Consider the following 18,731-nt stretch of genomic DNA (forward strand, 5'->3'; position numbering starts at 1 on the left):
ACCTGTGAAAGCACTGGTATGTGTAGTAGGCCAGTGTGAAGGGTGAGATGACAAGCTTGCTGGCCATGGAGCTGAGCTGCCTGCAGAACCTCTCCACATCCTGGCTGATGCGCTGGTCCCTGCTCAACACAAAGAGCCATTGACACTGTTAGAGCCCAGAAGCAAGAGCCAGTACTAAATCCCTAACAGGGCACAAACCAGGCTGTTTCATTGCATGAACGTAGGAGAGGGTGCAGGTGAACAACCTTGCCTGAGAAGGACCTGCAGCTCCCCCACAGGAGACCATTTTCATGGCCCAGCAGGACCCACCCACAGGCCTTCTTGGCACCCAGCAAGAACAGCTCTTGCCATTGCTTTCACCCTGTTCCTTGTATTTATCCCTTGTTCGACTTTCAACAACATTACTTAACAGTTGTGCTGAAGGTCTCTGCATCATTGTCCTTAACTCCTCTCCTGGAACAACCCTCACAGTATGAAAAACTACTGAACTGTCCCCCTAACCTTTAGTACTGGGCTGAGATGTCGTCAGACCCACCAGGACAGGCTGGGGCATAGGACAGGCCTTCACCAGCTGCTGGATATTTGCAAACACTTCCATCAAAGCTACCCTTCCACAGTAGCTGGTCCCTTGGCTCTGAATGGAGTGCCTCTGGTCCCTTTGCTGCAAGGAAGGAAGTGCTTCCACCCACCCCAGCCCCCAGGAGCAGGAAGCAGCACACCAAGCTTTCTCACCTCACTGGCAGCAGGCACATAGGTGACAGACCCTCAAATCCCATCTATCCCACTGCTGAGATGGAGTTGCACTTGGAGTAACTAAGAAGAATTTCAGTATATTTACTCCCTCAGCACTTCATCTGTCCAGAACACATGGATGAGGGCTTCAGCCTGCTGTGCTAAGCTCTGGTGGAAAGGCCATAACTGCATGTTGGAGTCAGAATGAAGAGCAAGGATGGACTCCTGGTTAGTCTCAGTGCAGATACAACCACAAGGACATTCATTTCTCAACACTTTAGCAGTTCAGGAACAGCAGTGGATTTAATTCTGGGGCAGCTCTCACCCTGACTGACCTTACAGTCATCATTTTTCCTTTTCCTCAGGCTGTAATTATTCCCATAAAACTGTAACTTAAATTGCGCTATAGTCTCATAGGAGGATATTGCTTTTTACAAGCTATTAAGCAACATGAAATGAAAACACATGAAACACATGGAAGCATCAACTCAAATGCCCTGCTAGGTGCTGCAAGTGTTTGTATGCCACCCAGAACCCACTCTTCCTTCCTTCGAAGTGGATGATTCCATGCATTTAACACTCAGTTTGGTTTGCACTGCATAAATGGGAGGTCTCTTTGTTGCTCTAGTTTGTTCTTTAAGTACCTGGTACAGGGAAAAAACTCTAGTCAAGGAATTGCAAGATTAAGAAAATTTTTGCAATGGCACAAAAAACACACTAAACAGCAAGACTGAATGTTGGAGCAGAAGCAAGGTGTAATGAGAAATACTCCACAGTAATCCCACACATTTGGTCTGCAAAAGTCAGGAGAGCTGTCTCTTTTGCTGCAGAGCACACTGACCCAGTTGTCTCCTACATTTCACTGCACAACGTGAACAGGTTCCCTAGTTAAAAATAAACCTGAGCAGAATAATCATGTGCTGAGGGACCTCTGTCCTCGGCTTCCCCTCCCACACCCAAAGAAAAGGACAGGCATGCAGGAGCTTCTGGCTTCAATGTGCTGCACTGCCTGGGAAGTGCTGCATGCCCTGGGGACAGACATGGCTTTTTAACCCCTCCTTGCAACTCCAAACCACTGCAAAGCACTCTCAGAAATGAACATCTAATGATAATGGGAGTAAACCCAACAGCAACCTGGAAGTGCATCAGCTTGATGATGATCACCAACTGCCAAACGTGTAGAGCTGTTTGACCCAAGCTGAGCCCTCTCTCCTTGCTTGCTGCCCCCCCTTAGATACCCATTATATCTTTTTGCAGCAGCCACACAAACCACCCTGCTCTGCAATGAAGAAGCAAGGACAGGCAGCCAGGAGCAACAGGCAGAAAAGTGCAGAGGCTGCTTCAGTTCCTTGAAGTTACTACTATTAGCAAGAGTTAAGGGGTCCCTGCAAGACAGCAATTTTGCCCCAGGACCCTGGGTATGGTCTCCTCTGGTGCCATCAACATGGGAAATGGCACCAGTGCAGTGACTAGACCAGAGGTGCCCACTCCAGCAGAGGAGAGCTTGGCCTCTCAAAACAACTGTATAACACCACATAATTTGGAAAATGTTACCTCTTGATTTCTAGTTTTTCAGCTAGTATTTAATCATGACTTTAAATTCTGGAGAGGGAATAAAGGCTTCTACACTGGGATTAGCTCAATTGGTTAAAGCATGGTGCTAATAACACCATGGGTTCAATCCCTGCGTGGGCCATTCACTTAAAGAGTTGGACTCAATGATCCATGTGGGTCCACTCCAACTAAGAATACTTTGTGATTCTGTGACCTCTCACATGATGTCTGACATAGGATCTTTAGCTCTTCACAGTACGCAACTGTGACAGCAGTGCCCTGTGTGCAAGGACAGGCTGCAAGGCCAAGGTCCACACACAGCTGTGAGGAAAGGCATTTGACCTTTGCTGCACATCCCAGGTAGATCAACAGCTCTGCAGTAAGCAGGACAGTGCACAAAGCAAACTGGAGAGGGACCTCTCAGGGGTGGGGGGACTGGGATCTGCAAGGAGAGACTGAATCCTCCTCCTCTTATATTTCAAGTCACCCCTGACACTTCCTTCCTAGGAACAGGAAAGGGAAATGTGGCCCTCATACAGTGCAAAACAAAGCCCTTCCTGGATGTATCTCTTATGGGTTATTAAACCACTAAAAAACCAAATGAACTGTGCTCAGCTGCAGATTCTGGTGTTTGAAGTTCAAACAGAACAGGGACTATCCTAATGCACTTGCATGAAGGCAAGGAGAAGCACTGCTGACTCCAGCCAGACCCTTTGCAACATCACATAGTGTTAAGGGTTGAGTTTGCAGACATGTTTTTTAGCACTGGATCCCTGCTCCGATGGGCATCCATTTTCCTCGCAACTGAAACATCCTGTCCCTAAAACCACCACGACTGCCAGTCACAGGAGTTCCCAGCAACAGGTATCACCTCCCACCAGGGCAGAAGAGGATGCCTAGATTTGTGCCTAGATGGTAAAAGCTTCTAGGGCTCAAGCCCCTACCCAGAGACACAGAGAAGTCTGAAAAGGTGCGTAGCAGCCCTGGAGAAGCCAAGCAAGATACTGAAAGAAGCTGCCGGCAGCCTACGGGTTATCGATGTCTTCACGCAGCACGTGCAGGCTGTAGTAGACCTGGCCTTGGTAGTAGCAGCTGTGGAGGTATTCAGTGAGGGATTTCCTCCAGTTGATGTACATCATGTTGCAGATAAACTGGTCGAAACTTTTTAGCTGGAACGAGGGCAAAGAGATGGATGGGAAGAGATTTTTCAAAATTAAATAAAAACGAGCAATTTGTACTAGTGATCCACCTGACACCTAATGGGGCATGAGCAGGATCATGCCAGGAGCCGTGGGCAGCTTTCCCTTCCTCTCCCAAGACACGTGAGCCTCTCGTCTTACCGTGGAGTTCACAATGATCAGAGTCACGGCAATGGCAGTCAATGTTTTGAATCCGGAGAAGTCCTTGTTCCCTAGGACCTCATAGTACTGGCTGGGGATGACGCCGACCTGGTAAATAACCAGCTGCTCTGGAGGAGAAAGGCAAGCAGGGGAAGGAATTGAAGGACAGCGGTGACAATGCAAAGTGGGGGACCACAGGGAGCAGGCGTGGGGTGCAGCCCTCCATCCCCACCACCCAGGCTCACCCAGCAAAGCGACACCGAGCAGCGTCAGGAACATGAGGGCGCTCGGGGAGGGCCACCCAGGAAAGAGCACGGCCAGGAGCCGCAGGAACCGCCGCAGGAACAGCCCGTCCAGCCGGGAGCCAGCCCTGTAACAGAGGGAGACGCGGGGACCGGCAGTGAGCTCGGGGGTCCCACCCCACCTCCCCTCCGCCACGCCCCGGTCCAGCCCGTCCGTGCTCACCGCCCACCGGCCCCGGCGGCCCCAGCGCTGCCGCTGCCCCCCGCCATCGGCACCCGCCGGGCCGGACCGGCCGGGCCAACCCGCCCCCGCGGCCGCTTGACATGAATATTCATCACCTCTCCTCGCCCGGCATCAGGCCCGCTCGCCCGCTCGCCCGCACGGGGGCGGCCGCCGCTGCCGCGCTCTTCCGCGTAGGGCGTCACCATAGAGATGCCGCCCGCCAGCACCGCCTCTGCCGCGCGAGGCCGAGAGCGAGCGCCCCCTGGCGAGACGCCGCGCTGCTGACAGCGGGCACAACGCCCCCTGGCGGCGCCGGACGGGTGCGGGTGGTCAGCGCCGCCCCGCCCCGCCCGCGCGCTCCCCACACGGCGGGGCCGGGCGGGTGATCCCGGCGGGCCGTCCCGGTGCGGGGGATGCGTCCTTCAGCTCCTCCCCGCCCGCCCGCTCACAGAGACGGACCGTGGTGCCGGGCAGGGTTCAGGGCCGAGCCACAGGCCGCAGGGCCGGAGAACCCGGGCACTAATACCTCTTCTGAGGAAGGAGCTGGACAAGCACGAAATGATCCCTCTGGACATCCCAGTGGCTGAGGGACAGTCGCCTGGGCAGCAGGTATTGCCCACCTGTCATAGGGGAGACAAGAAAGTACCAGTACTGATTCTGCACATTTGGGTTATTTTGGGGTGGGCAGTGAAGTTTCAGGTTGCTTCCAAAGGACGCACAACTTGCAGTGGCCATTGCAGGGGATTTCTCAAGCCGGGAATTTGGGATTAGGCAGCGATCCCCAGCGCGATGGTGAATGCCAGTGTGTGCTCCCCCCGCCGCTGCAGGAACGGGAACGGAGCAGTGAGAAACCCGAGGCAGAGGGAGGGACTTCAAGAAAGCAGCAGTGAGCTGTGTCAGTGAATGGATCCTCTCTGGCTTCTCAGTGACCCCAATTTTAATACAGAAACCAACTTTTTTTTTTTTTTTCCTCAGATTTGGACTGCAATCTGGTTTCATAACCCAAAACTCTGAGTTATGAAATATTTCAGAACAAGTAAATTTCTGGACAAGTCTGGTGATAAGAGATGAGAGATCCTACGAGCTGTCATGCCCTCCTTACTCGTGTGTCTGTCACCTGCCATCCTGTTGATGCCATTTCTTCTGCAGATCCTTTGGGCTTCTGCACATGCCCTATGGGTTCCACCTCCCATAGTAGCTTTGTTCTTTTGCCAGTTCCCTGCCTCCCAGCCCTCTTTGTCTTCATCCTCATCTCCTTCATCTTTTGCTCTGCTGCTACCTGGCCAGCGGTCCAGCTAATCATACTTCACAAAATCAGTGTTTATGCTCCCAGGGATGAAAGGAGACACATCAGTGTGTTTCCTTAGCAAACGGCCTTGTCTCTAAGCCGTGCCCCTTTCTCCTTGCCCTCATCTCCCTTCTCTCAGCTCTTTTCCTGATGGAATTCACAATGCTATCAGTCATACCTAAAGGTTAAGCTCCAGAGGGCAGAGATCAGCCCTCTGAAAACCTGACCTCAGTGATGACTAACTTTTATGTTAAAAGAATCATGGGGGTTTTCTTTCTCAGCTGTTGCATCAGACCTGGGTGACGGTTGCTCCTAGGCAGTCACATCTTCTCGTGGGGCAGTGCTGCAGCTGTGGCAATTGTGTGTGTCACCTTGTCAGTGGTTACCGGACTGAACTGACTCCTTTGCTCTGTTGTCCACTTTATGTTGAGGGGATATTCCTTCCCTTCCCTGCTCGACTGATGAAATGGCTTTCCAGCACCAGGGGAGTCAGAGGATCTAACACAGAGATGAGATTGCCACAACTGTCTATCCCAAGCCCTTCCTCCTACTTCCTCCTTCTCCCTGCCCTTTGTTCTGTCACTGACACCCCACGACCCCCACCTGGTAAAGCACACACTGTGAGCTCCCTTTGCTGTATCGGCTTCAGGATTTTTCCTGGGAACCCTCCTAAGGCAGCCAAGATCAAGAACAAAAGAGAAGTGCTTTCTCGGTGCCTCTCCATCCCCCCTCCGAGGCTGTGCCCTAGACACTCAGCTGCTGTCAGCACAGAAACATTTACATCTTTTACAGCACTCCGGCTCTACTTCTCACGTTTCTCCCCCAGCAAACACCATGGTCATTTCAGTGTGTGCCTGGGGGCAGGGCTTGGGAAAGGACCGGGGAATCACGACTTGAGCAGAGTTTTATGGGTCTGTTTGCACTGAAGGGCCATATCTCAGCTCCCTGACTAGCTACAGACCCAAGAGAAACCCCCTCTGCATTGCTAACCTGTCACCAAAGTGTATGCCATGATTCCAGGGAAGCAAGAGCTGGGTCTGACTTGCTAAGTCCTGGGCTCCTTGAGGCAGTGCAAGTTAATTCCTTGTGGTGTTTAACCGCAGCCCCATCTGCTCCTGCTTGCTAGGTGTGAAACATCCCATCCCCCATCCTCCCCTGCCTGCTGTTCCACGCATTTTTGCCCTGCCCTGGACCAGTGAGGGAGCCAGATCCCGCATCCCTGGCCTCCCAGCCCCCTGCCTCACGTCGTTCCCTACTGCCCCTCTATATTTCCATTTCCCTGTGGTCCCTCTCTGCCTGCTGGCCTGTAGCTGGGATGTAGGGAGAAGCCTGACAAACCCATCTTTCACTGCCTTTGTGGGGCAAGTGGTCCTGGGTGTTCTCTGAAGTAAGCAGCAGTTTCTGTCATCATAGAAAGAAACACAAAACTGCAGCCTTGACTGTAGCTTGCTTTCCGTCTTTCCCCTCTTTAATGCTGCTGGCTTTGTGTGATGTTGCGTAATGAAGCACTGCCACAAGATTATCCCCTTCCTGGGCTTTCCAAAACTGAATCCACCATTTTCTGCCCATGCTTCCAATTTCTAGTCTCCTCATAGGTACCTGTCCTCACTGGAGCTTGCCGCTTCTTCGGTGTGGGATCACCTACAAGCTTTAGCCCTCTGTCAGATCATTAATAAAGAAAGGGTAATGAAAACTCTCATCCTGGGTTTCAGCTCTGTCTGTATTAGGGTGTGAACTAAACCAGCTAATTTCCAGCTGGATCAGCAAGCTGAACTGACTGACAGAGTCCCTCACACTCCTGTGCCACCCCAAAGCAGAGGGTGGGAATGGGAAACCAAGGGGGAGCAAACAGCATAGGCTAGGCTCAGCATGGCTTAAACCTCCATGGAGCCGCACCACGGCTCTTGCTGTGATATCTTAATGATTCTGCCTTTTCCTTCTCCACACTGTGTCTTAATTAGCCTTTCCCCCTCCTGTGCGCCAAACTGCTCTGCTTTCTTTTCAATCCTCCTTCCTTGTGCTTTGCCTCTAACAGTGTCTTTCTACTGTACACTTCAAAGGCTTTGCTTGCTGCATCTCCCCCATGCTGGCATTGGCTGGTAACACCCCCAAAGCAGGCCACGTCTGCCATGAACTCATAGTCGTTGAAACGGTTCCGGGCCCTTTGGATCTGGGTAAGAAGCAGGCATGGGGGAGGAGAGGTCAAGGATTTTCAGCATTTCACCTATGAGAAAAATTATTAGTAACGCAGGAAAAAAAAGGGGGGGAAGGGACCCCTCCTCCACCCACCCTCCCCAGAGGAGAGCCCGCTGAGGGCAGAGTGCTTTTATGTGCAAGTGGGAGGGAAGGAGAGTGTTAGGGCTTCAGAGGGAAATGCTTTGATCTTGACTTTGAATCTCCTTCAGTTCCCAGCTCTCCCCCACCCTCCCACCTATGGCCAGGACCACAGGATACGGCCAGGACTCCTAGTTCTTGCTCAGTGCTGTGGTACTTCACTTGCTGCTTCACATTTAATTTCTTCCTGTGAACCTGGGAGCCTCGCAGAGGCCTCGTAGAGCAAGAGCACAGTGCCAACACCAAGTTCAAACTTTCCCTCCTGTCTCACAGAATGGGAAGAAAAAGAGAGCCCAGCCAGCCAGAAGCCAGAAGGGAAAAGAGCCCCAAGCTGAGTAGAGGTGAATTAGAGATGGGACCTACTGTCAGGGTTCTGGTCCCCCAGGGCAGGGGGCAGGCAGACCTGGCTCTCCTGTGCATTCCTGGTGCATTAGACTGGTTAGTGCAGAACATGACCCAGAAGATGAACTGGGAAGCAGTAACCATTAGGAGAGGGACAGGGAGTGGCTCTCAGGAGACAGCACTGATGTCCTCTGGTCCCACAAAGAGTTATTTTAAGTTGGAGAGAGGACAACAGCAATGAGAGCCCTTGGTGTTCTCTGCAGAATGGAAAGGAGGTGGCACTGAGGGGTGCTGGAGGATGGGGAATGACCCTGAGTTCTGATTCACTTCAAAGAAAGAGGACAATAGGGTGTGGGAGAGACTTAAGGGCCTCCAGTCTCTTGTCCAAGATGGGATCTAATGTGTAGGCCAGTTCCCCACTTCCCTTGTGAGATTAAACTCCTAACTGGGCCTTGCCCTTACACTGCCTTAAAATTCAGGCCCAATACTTCTGCTGTCTGTGTTGCCCCTTTTTTTCTCAGCCGAAGTCACTCCTGTTAACCACTCTCCCTCGGTGAGGTTGATGCACTTGGCTATCTCTGCCTGCCAGTTCTCACTTCAGCACCACTAAATAAATTTTTTCCTCACATAATCTCCTATTTATAATTCAATCACTCCAGCTCTGCTACTCCTGGCTGAAAATTTCCTATAGTTTGTTACTTTCCCTCTCAGTATGATGTGAGCAGACCTGTCTGCCAGTGTCCAGCACTGTCCCAGGCATGCACAGACCGGAGGGTGCCTCACAGGACTTCTCTGCAGAGCCCAACAGTTGGTCTCTCTGAGCATCACTTTAAGGGCTCCAGCACAGGCATGAGGCAGTGGGTTCAAAGGTGGTTTCAGGGCCAGGAATGAGAAGTACCAGATAATGTGCATGAATGCCAAAACAGGACTTCCTGTCACTCACAGTAAACAAGTTAGCACAATAATTGGGGTGGACTCCATGTTTTCCAGGTCCCTCTTGGGCAAAATTGCACCAGAACCAGAACCACTTGACCTTCCTTCTCCCTAAGAATAGTGGGCGTATTGCAGCTGCAGCAACCTGATTTCTGTTGCCAATTCAGGCTGCAAGCTCTGCTCATTGCTCTTTCCTTGTGGAGCAATGCCAGGCACAGGAGAGAAAGACAGCCAAGACAGTAGACACTTAGGACCCTCCTAGAAGCTCCCATGCTCTCATTTCCATCAGCCCATCAACAGTCCCAGCTCCCCTGACTTCCCAGAGAGATTCAAATTCTGCAGTGCTCTGGAGGGAGAAAGGTGGGACAACCAGAAGCCAGGGTACCAGGAATGGCTTTAAGAGGATGGACATGTCAATTTAGCCCATGTATAGATGATAAATGGATCATAAAGTAGTGTGGGTCAACCTTTTCCAGCTACAGAGGTGGTTTTGGCAACTGGTCCACAGTCTGACCTGCCCCAAATGGCATTTGGTTGCCGACGTGTTTCAGTTACATCCCATCCTACCTGAATAGTCTCATTTGGTCCACCCATGGACAGCCCTGCAGTAGGTAGGGTGTTCTGACTCCCTCCACTCCTGGAGGTCCCCTGGCTGGGAATGGGGAACTTTCCTGATGGGGTGGATAGCTGTGTGTTTAAATGTTGTCCCCATGTGTGTCACTGTCAAGATTGTCACATTACAGTGACAGAACCAGAGCAAGCCATATCTTATTATACAAGAACTCAGCACCAGGTCCTTGAGACATCCTTCCTCATGAGGTTCAAGCCAACAAGAATTCTATCTGCTGAACAAAAAGATTGCTCTTGACCTGGGAGAAGACTCCATGCCCAAACGTGGAGCAGTAAAAGCTGCCTTACAGCACGTTTGGTAGCATGGTGCCTGGAGACTCCCCACAGCTGGGCATCTCTGCACCTTTTCTCTGAGCCGTGTCTGGGAGAGAATGGGCTGCAAGCAGGCAGGTTAAAACACAAGAGACAGAAAAGCTTCTGGCAGCCGTAGCTAAACTGCAAAAGGCTCCATGGTTGTAATGCTGAAGCATCCTGCACCAAAGCAGGAAGCACTCTGGTCCCCCACTGAACTCCTCCAAGGAACAGAAAAATGCTAACTACTTGTTTATAAGCTGGAAGTGGGTGTGTGCAGTCATCTGCATAACAGAACTGCCCAAGCTGTCTCTTTGTGTGTTTTCCAGCTCCTATGTTAATCACTGACCCTGCTGACTCCGGCATTTACCAGTGTCTCACTGCCCTGTGAGCACTGCTTTGCATTTTCTACTGAAGAAGTTAAAAGGATGAGAAGGGAAGCTCAGCAGCTGTGGACATGAACACCAGCCTGCCAGAGGGGAAAAGAGCCAGGACTGGACAGGCTGATATCAAGAGTGGAGCTGGCTTTGAAAGATTGTCTGAAGGGGATAAAGCTCACCAGGGAATGGTTTAGGTCTCTCTTCCTTGCACTGTAGCTTCACTGGGTCCAGTGAGAGTGACCCCTGTGAGTCCTGAAGGCCGGGGTTCAGTGTCACCTGGGGTGGTGACTCCTAACTAAGGCTGGGAGGACTCTTAAGCAGCCAGTCCACAGCTTCCAGGGAGCCCTTTCCTCCTGTCAAACCCTCCTTGCCCAGCCTCCCCCTGCATTCCTGGGATCAAATGTGAGACAAGAGCAGTGGGGAAAAATGCTCTGGGATATGTGCTTCTAGGCAGTGAAGGTATGCCTTGATTTGTGCAGCAGTGCTTGCCACTGGACGAAGGTGGAAGGAAAGGCAGCAGGAGAGGGATCTGGGCACACTTACCCTTTGAAATATCTGTGTTTCTTCCTGAATTGCACAAGAATCCTATACACGGCATCTCCGTGAGCCCTCCTGCTCTCTCGTTGCCAAATGCTACCTCAGAAATGAGTGCCACAGTGAGGTTCCCCAAGGGCAGTGGCATGTGGGGCAGGAAGGCCTTGCTGTCTCTGGCATCAGGAGTTACTTTGTGCCCCTCACTGGATTTGGGGCGATTGTGGCAGGTTTCAGGCTGGTCCCCAGGGATAGGCTGGAAGTAGATACTGCCTGCAGCCAGAGCTACACACATACAGGGGACATGTAGCACTGACAGCAAAGGTCCCAACTCTTCCCTCTTGACCAAACTATGACCTCTGTCATTAAAATGCACCCAGGACTCACACCCAAGACCAGATGGGCTCCTTGGGTTCCTGTTTTGGGGTGATGTAGGTTGGGAGGAGACAGGTTCTGGAGGAAGCTCTAGAGTTCTGGACACATGAAGAGGCCATGGGCTGGAGCTGGTGTTGGCAACTTAGCAATGCTGGAGCGAGGTGCCTGATGCGGCTGTTTGCACAGCCTCACGTGATGCCCAAGGGACAGGATGAACCCATTGTGAGAGCGGGAGTTAAGGAGGGGGACCTCGGCCCTGAGATTAGGCTAAGGAGGCAGCAGAGCAGAGATAATGGGGAGAAAGATAGCTCCACCGAGGGTCCAGGCACCAGCAGGCAGATGTAAGGCTGTCCAGGAGGCTGCCCAGAGCTGAGGACAGGGAAATGGTTTCTGTCGTTTGGGTGCCTCCCACAGACAAACGAGAGGGTTTTGACGGGGAGCTGTGTCTGCCTTAGGAGCCCAGGGATCCAGCCAGCCTGGCCTTGCTGCTGAAAGGGCACCACTTGGGAAGGAGAGAGGAAAGGGCATCTCCTAGCTAGCAGGACAGAAGGACCGTGGCCTTGTCAGGAGCGAGCGGGGAGAGGGAGCAGACACGCATGCAGGCTGTGCCAACCCTTGGGCTGCAGTAACACTCACCTGGGAGCTGCCTGCTCCCCGTGGGACACGATGGGTGCCCCGCGCAGGCGCCCAGCTCCCACCCCGTGGCCCCAGTGGGCTCTGCCACTCGCCATGGGGCTGCAAGCCCGGGCGGGGTGTGGGGCAGAAGGATGCTTCGGGGCGCAGGGTGCCCGAGCGCTCCGGGGCGCAGCGGGGCAGGGCGGCCGGAGGCGGCGGGCCCTTTAAGTGCGGCGGCGGCGGCACAATGGCCATTATCACTTTAGCTTTGGAAGTGACCCCCGGCCCGCTCCGCTTTCATCTGGGCCGGGGCCGCGGGGATGGCCCGCTTCCGGGGGGGGGGGGGGGGGGGGGGGGCCGGGGGGGAGGGGAGGGGCGGCCCGGCCCGGGTCGGCCCGGCCCGGCGCCGCACGCGGCCGCCCGCTCCCGGGGGTCACTGCGGGGCTGGCACCGGGGCGGCCGCGGCTCCGTGCCGCTTCCTGCTGCCGCCCTTAAAGGTGCGGGGCGGCCCAGGGTGCGGGTGGGGCGTGACTTGACCCGCGGAGTCAGGTGAGTGTGGAGCCGTGCTGGGTGCCGTCGGGGCCGCGGCTCCTCGCCATCCCTTCCAAACTCGCGGACTGTCCCGCTGAGGCGGCACCTTCCCTGGGCGGGCGGGCGTCCAGTCCCGTTTTGCCCTCAGTCTCGGCTCGGCAGCTGCCCGGGCACCGGCGGCCTCTCCCCTGGCCCGGGGCTGTGCGTCCCTTTGTCTCCTGGCGAGGGGAGCGGCCGCCCGTGCTCCCACCCGGGGTGCGGGGCTGTCCCCGTCGTGGGGCAGCCGCACAGAGCCACCTCTGCTGCCTTCGGGAGAGGCGTGAGCAGCCGCGGGTGCGTGGGGCTGGGGGTGTCTGTCAGGCGCCGCCCGCACCCGAGCGCTCAGTGCCCCCGCCCGAGGGGCGGACGTAGCCGGGCTTGGCTGCAGCGCTCGGCCTAGGTTAAGGTGGGTCTGAGGCTTCTCCCTCTCCCGGTGAGCGATGCCCCGTTCGTGAGCTTCGGTGGACATGTGGGTGTTGGCAGATGGAGCAGGCTTCCTGCTGCCTTTGCTGCTCACCCCTGGATCTCCTCCGGTGATATTTCCAGCCTAGACAGCTCCTGAAGTCTATCACTTCTGTGCTCCTGCTGTATGGTCCCGGTGGTTTAAATATTCCTCTGTCAGATGAGAGCCTTTACTAATGGGGTGGCCTGAACCCGCAGCTGGGGCTGGGAAGCGAGCCACTTAACCCAGGTGGGCTGGGGTGCGTGGACACCCCTGCTCCTGTGAGGTACCAGGGGCCCTGGGTAGTTGGGGCTGAAGTCTCTTGGATTCCTGTTGGTGGGAGCATTTTTGGGACTGGCTGGGGGAACTTGCGCTACTGGATGCCACCAGCTCATCAGTTTAGGTGAGGGAATGTGACCTGCAACTGTTTCCTTATCTGTAACAATGCAAAAGCGGCCAGGTTAGGTAAAACCTTTATCAGCTGCGAAAGCTGCCTTGGTTATTTCTTGGTGCTGAGGTGGTTTAGTGAACACTTGTGTGTCGTTTCCAGCATGCTTCCCTGGGGGTGTGCAGGGAGAAATGTTCCCTTTGCATCAGGTCCTCTGTGTTGAGAGCTGCTGGGTTTGATCTGGCCATGAACCAAGCCCCCCAGCTTGTCTGACTTCTGCTTCTGATTTACCCAAGACCCTCTCCACCTGCTCCAGGAGCTCCCTGCTGCTGATTCAGCTGTGGGTTTTGCCTTAGGATTGCTCTGGGCAGCAGGAGCTGACAGTGACATTGAGGCTGTGGATTTATTGCTGAAGAAAAAGATTAATGGTCATTAGGCTGTGCCTCCAGCCCTCCCTCTCTCTATCTCCCCCAGTCTATAAGGGGGTGGGAAATGCCCACTAGGACAGAAATATCAGGGCTGTTGCTGATGCTCTCTAGCGTATGTCAACTATGTCCTCACCCTCTCCAGTCTGTCTTGCCTTTCCTGGCTCTTCTGGTGGGACAGTGCTCTGCAGGCCTTGGCTGCTGCAGGGGGAAGTGGCTGGCCCCTAAAGGGTTTAACAGCACACAGAGAGGGAGGACTTGGGCTCTGTCAGCCCTGTAGTTGTCCTGAGTTGTGCCTTTGCTTCAGCTCCTCAAGCACATGTCACTCAACATAGGCTTAGTCAAAATTTCTATAAACTACTGTAAATTTCTACCAACTTCTAGGAAAATAACAATGCAGATCTGAGCTGACAACTTCATACTTTCTCAGACCAGGATTTTAGGACCAGTTTATCTTCCCTGCTTCATAGCTGTGTGCATTCTCCTGTGTTTGTCTTTAGTAACTGATGCTCTACAGCTGTGGGAGCATCTGTAAGAACATTCTGGCCTCTGACATGCAGGAGATGGTGGAGGAGTTTGGAGCAGGGAGGGGATTCAATTGGTGACTACCTGTGATCTGGTTAAAGGCAAGGGGCATCAGCAGCATGGAGGCTCCTTGTGATGAAGAGCTTGTATGTGTCCACGTGATTCTGTGGCACCTCATGTTGTTTGTGGTTTGGTCGTGGACAGGGGCCATAGATGCTGCAGCAATAATAACCTTACCTGCAGCAAGGCTGAAAATTGGCAGAGTTCAGGCAGGACATCTGCTTTACTGTAGAGCTGCTGCTTTTACTGCCTCTGCTGTTCCTCATGTACCCACAGAGCTGTGAGTGCATAGCGATACCAGTGAAGTGTTGAGAGAAGGTGGGCTCTGGCTGGGATGTGAATTGAGCAGGCTGTGAAGTGATGCTGTACCTATTAGGAGTGAAGCTTAGGAGAAAATGGAGGAGATTTGACGTCTTATTTCAGTGAAGTGTTGTGGTCCCTGGGAGAAAACTGGCCCAAGAGGGAGAGAGTAAGCTGGCTGGGGAGAAGCCTGGGCTGGCTGGTAGTGAAAGGATGCTGAAGAGGGCTGCACCGATGAAGCTGGAGCTAAGAGCCGTGCTGCCATCATGAAAACCCCTGGAGTGAGGGGGAACCATGTAGGTATCCAAAAGCTGGACAAAGAGGGCAGTGCAGGTTTGACCCTTTGTATTTTGTGAGTGGGAATTGGCATGTAGAAGGAGGTATGACAGGACTGGGACTGGCTCAGGCAGGGAGGAGCACTCTGTGCAGACTCTGAAATACCCACTCAGTGCTTGTACTCTGCCTGTACTTTTGCCTCCTGCCTGGTAGCTCATCTAGGAGAAGCCCTCCTTTTGTGCTTTCTCCTTGGTTGGTGGTGTGTGTCTGCTGAGCAGCAAGTGACATCTAGTGTCAGCTCAGGCAGCAGTAGCCGTGGCTTGGGCTGGCTCTGTCACTTCCATCCCAGGTTCTGTGACAGTTTCTGGTGCATACAGTGGGTGCAGCTGCAGAGCCCTGCTCTGAGGGAGAGGGCAAGCTGCTTGCCCCTTTTTCTGTTGAGCTTGAACAGCTTGAGCCAGGTGCATCCATGTCTCCTCACACAATGTGGTTCTGTCACAGGTCCTTTCCTGCAGGGATGACAAATGTTTTTCCCTTTGAGGGAAACTCTTCTCCCTGGGTGCTGATAGGGGAGTAGTAAAATGGAAATGATGGAACTAGCAGTGGGAGAGGTGGGTGTAGGGGCGATGCCAGGTGCAAAGCCAGGCATGCAGTGGTGGGAGGTGACCTGACTTCCCACCCCATGGGTGCAGTCACTCCTTAGTTTCACTTAGGCAGGTGGAGGCTGTGTGTCTTATGTGCTGCCCACAGGAGGTCACTGGTGAGCAAGCTGAGCCCATGTCCCACTCCCAGGTCTGCCTGGTGAGGACCAAGGCTTCCTCCTTTGTCCTTGGAATGTGCATGGTGGCCTTTCCTCTACCTTTTTCCTCCATCCTGCCCTTTGGGCAGGAGCTGGACCTGGAGGCTAGGCCGCTGCCAGTCTGGAGTGTGCACTGTCTTCATCTCCAGTGACTTCTTTCTTTTTGCCATCTTTCAGGATGATCCAGAGGCACCAGCTGGTGCAGTCTGTGCTGCAGGAGCTACAGGAAGCCACCGAATGCTTTGGCCTGGAGGGCCTTACCAGTGCTGCACTGGAGGCAGAGAGGACCTTGTCATCTTTCTCCCTGCCTGGCTATTGTGGGAGTCAATTCCAAGAGGAGCTGGAGGTTGACCGGGTAGCCAGGAGCCTCTATCCTGAGGATGCCCCAAGTAACATGCTGCCTCTTGTTTGCAAAGGTGAGGGGAACCGCCTCTTTGAGGCTGCCAGTGTGCTGCTCTGGGGCAACCCCAGCCTCAGCCTGGAGCTGCAGGTGCGTACTGTGGTGGAGATGCTGCTGCACAAGCAATACTACTTGAACGGCATGATTGATTCCAAAGTGATGCTGCAGGCTGCCCGCTACTCCCTCTGCACTGACGAGACCCCGGAGATGACCAGCCTCCCCATGGCTATCCTGGAAGCCATCTTTGATGCTGATATCAAAGCTACCTGTTTTCCTGGCACCTTTGCCAACATGTGGCATGTCTATGCTCTTGCCTCAGTACTGCAGTGTAACATCTACTCCATCTATCCCATGAGCAACTTGAAGATCCGACCCTATTTCAACCGGCTCATCCGGCCCAGGAAGTGTGGCCCACAAACCTCCACACTACACATCATGTGGTCCGGGCAGCAGCTCTCCCAGCAGGTCTTCAAAGCACAGTACTTTGTGGCCGTGGTTGGCCTGGAGGAGCTGGAACCCACGATACCTTCACCAGAGCCTCCTGTCCAGCCCATGAAGACCCTTGAGCTGCTGAACAGTGACCCCCAGTTGACCTACTCCAACCTGCGTGACCGCTACAGCATTACCAAGAGCACCTTCTACCGCTGGAAGCGCCAGTCTCGTGAACACCGGCAGAAAGCGGCTGCCAGGTTTGCAGCTAAACACTTCCTCCAGTCCTGCTTTCAGGAGGGTAATATAATCCCCCTCCAGCACTTCCGACAAATGTTTCCAGAAATCTCCCGATCCACATACTATGCCTGGAAGCATGAGATGCAGACCATGGTCAATGGTGATGCCTCTGCTCTGTCTGAGGCCCACAAGTTGCAGGAGCTTCACAGGGTTGTCCCAAAAAAGGCTGATGTGAATGAGCCAGCAAATCCACAGGGGAGTTTAAAATCCTCAAGTCCTTCCCTAGATCCCATTCAAGCAGGAATCTTTATGCAAGGAGCCAAATCCTACCTGGAGAAATGCATTTCCATGAACACTCTGGTGCCTTACAGATGCTTCAAACGCAGCTTCCCTGGCATCTCCAGGTCCACTTACTATAACTGGCGAAGAAAAGCAATCAAGGAGAACCCTAACTTCAAACACCCCCAGTCACCTTTGGATAACCAGAAAACTCTAGCTATAGGAAAGCCATTCCTGCAGTTGAAGCCAAACAGCGTGCCTGTTAGGAAGAGACGGAATGGAGACCGGCCAGCACCCAGGCGTCTCCTGCAGCTCCAACCTTCTCTGTGCTGGAGAAAGCAGCTGCGAGATGTGGCCAGGAGGCAGGTCCAGCAATGGCAGCTGCCATTCTGCAAGTACCGCCTGCGCTATCCATCTCTCTCATCCACAGCCTACTGGTTTTGGAAGGGCAGTGGCCAGGCCATTTGGCAGCATCGCCTGCCCTGGAGCAGCTCCAGCCTGCCATTGAACCATGTGGCTTCTCTGGTGCCTCCAAGAGCGGAGCCAGGCCTCAAACCACAGTGCCATTTGGAGGCAGCCACCAAGCACATAGATAAGCCAGTGGCTGCCATGCCGTGCAACACCACCCTTTCGGGCTATGCCATGTCGGAGAGAGCCAACAGCCGGATGTTTGTGATGGATGTGATCGCCACTGCCCAATTCAAGGCACAGGCCAAGCTGTTCCTGCAGCAGCGCTTTGAGTCGAAGACCTTCCCAACCTACAAAGAGTTCAGTGCCCGCTTCCCACTCACAGCCCGTTCCACCTATTACATGTGGAAGCGTGCTCTGCATGATGGGCTGACACTGGTGGATGCCTGAGTGCCAGCTGCCAGCTGGCTTGGCCACAGCTCCTCTGCTGATGTGCCCTTTGGCTCTGGTGGGGTGCCCAGGTTGGGGCCTCACTAATTTTTTTTTCTGGTTTGGTTTTGTTTTGTTCCTAGTCTCTGGCTTTCTTTTTTGTGTGGTTCAATCAGGTATGGGAGCATCCTCACAGTGCCTATTCCCAGAGGCTGGAGGGGTGGAAGGAGAAGGCACTGAGTACCCCAAAGGAGAGGGACCAGGTAATTTTCCTCTCTTTTTGCTCAGCGGATGAGCAAGAGAGGCAATACTGTGCCAGTGTCATGGTGTGCTGCTGGGCCTCCTGAAATGGAAAGTCTCTCTGCCGCAGGCAGTTGCTTCAACGAGTAATGTGGATGTGCAGGATGAGCATGGAGGTGCCCAGCATCTCATCAGTGAGCAGACTAGTACTGGCTCAGCTGTAGGTGAGGAGAGGTTTGGGGAGTGCTCAGCTTTATGTAAGAAGCATCTTTGGTCTGGGTTCTTCCCAGCTAAGGAGAATAAAAGCTTCACTTGGGGCCAGTGAAGCTCTGGCTTTTAATACCTGCCTCTGGCTGCCCTGATCTTCCCTAGATGGAGCAGAGGCTGGTAGATAAGGGGACTTGTTTCCATCCTCACTGTAATCTGTATGCTGGAAATGCTAAACTAGGAGCCAGTGTCTTTTGCAGGCTCTGGAGAAGCTGTCCATGACCTTTCAGGTCTTGTAGCAATAACCTTTCACACAAACCTTTACTCTCACAGCTGGCAGCTGCCTTACTTTTCTAGGGTCTCTCTTCCCTGATGTCTAGAATGCAGAGAGACTGAAACTTGTGTGCTCAGTGTCCGTGCATCCCCTCTGCTGTGCTGCAAGCAACATGGATGCGTGTATCTCAGTTGTAAGAAACCAAAGCAATAAAGACTCTTCCACTCCTA

At 53.6% G+C, this 18,731-nt stretch overlaps 2 protein-coding genes across 18 annotated transcripts in view; one reads left to right on the forward strand and one right to left on the reverse strand.

Annotated features, from left to right (window-relative positions):
- ABCD4 (ATP binding cassette subfamily D member 4) overlaps window positions 1–4,733 on the reverse strand; it is a 16,256-nt gene extending 11,523 nt beyond the window's left edge. For 4 of the 16 annotated variants that reach the window (XM_042048062.1, XM_042048063.1, XM_042048064.1 and 1 more), the window contains exons 1-5: window positions 4,618–4,733; window positions 3,872–3,996; window positions 3,627–3,754; window positions 3,316–3,455; window positions 3–119 (exon numbers count right to left, since the gene is read on the reverse strand). In XM_042048062.1, coding sequence (XP_041903996.1) covers window positions 3–119; window positions 3,316–3,455; window positions 3,627–3,754; window positions 3,872–3,996; window positions 4,618–4,718 — 611 coding nt within the window. In that variant the 5' untranslated portion in view covers window positions 4,719–4,733. The other 12 variants (XM_042048068.1, XM_042048066.1, XM_042048071.1 and 9 more) reach the window with 10 other exon arrangements.
- VRTN (vertebrae development associated) lies at window positions 4,447–18,731 on the forward strand. 2 transcript variants are annotated; one of them, XM_042048079.1, is made up of 2 exons: window positions 4,447–4,700; window positions 15,773–18,731. In XM_042048079.1, the coding sequence occupies exon 2, from the start codon at window positions 15,774–15,776 to the stop codon at window positions 17,799–17,801; it is 2,028 nt and encodes a 675-aa protein (XP_041904013.1). In that variant the 5' UTR covers window positions 4,447–4,700; window position 15,773; the 3' UTR covers window positions 17,802–18,731. The 2 variants fall into 2 exon arrangements, with proteins under 2 accessions (XP_041904013.1, XP_041904014.1); XM_042048080.1 differs by lacking the exon at window positions 4,447–4,700 and adding an exon at window positions 12,221–12,359.

The sequence above is a fragment of the Corvus kubaryi genome, unplaced genomic scaffold (assembly GCF_017639235.1).
Source record: "Corvus kubaryi isolate FWS band 111438036 unplaced genomic scaffold, C.kubaryi_AGA036_p1.0 66, whole genome shotgun sequence".
Taxonomy (NCBI): Eukaryota; Metazoa; Chordata; class Aves; order Passeriformes; family Corvidae; genus Corvus; species Corvus kubaryi.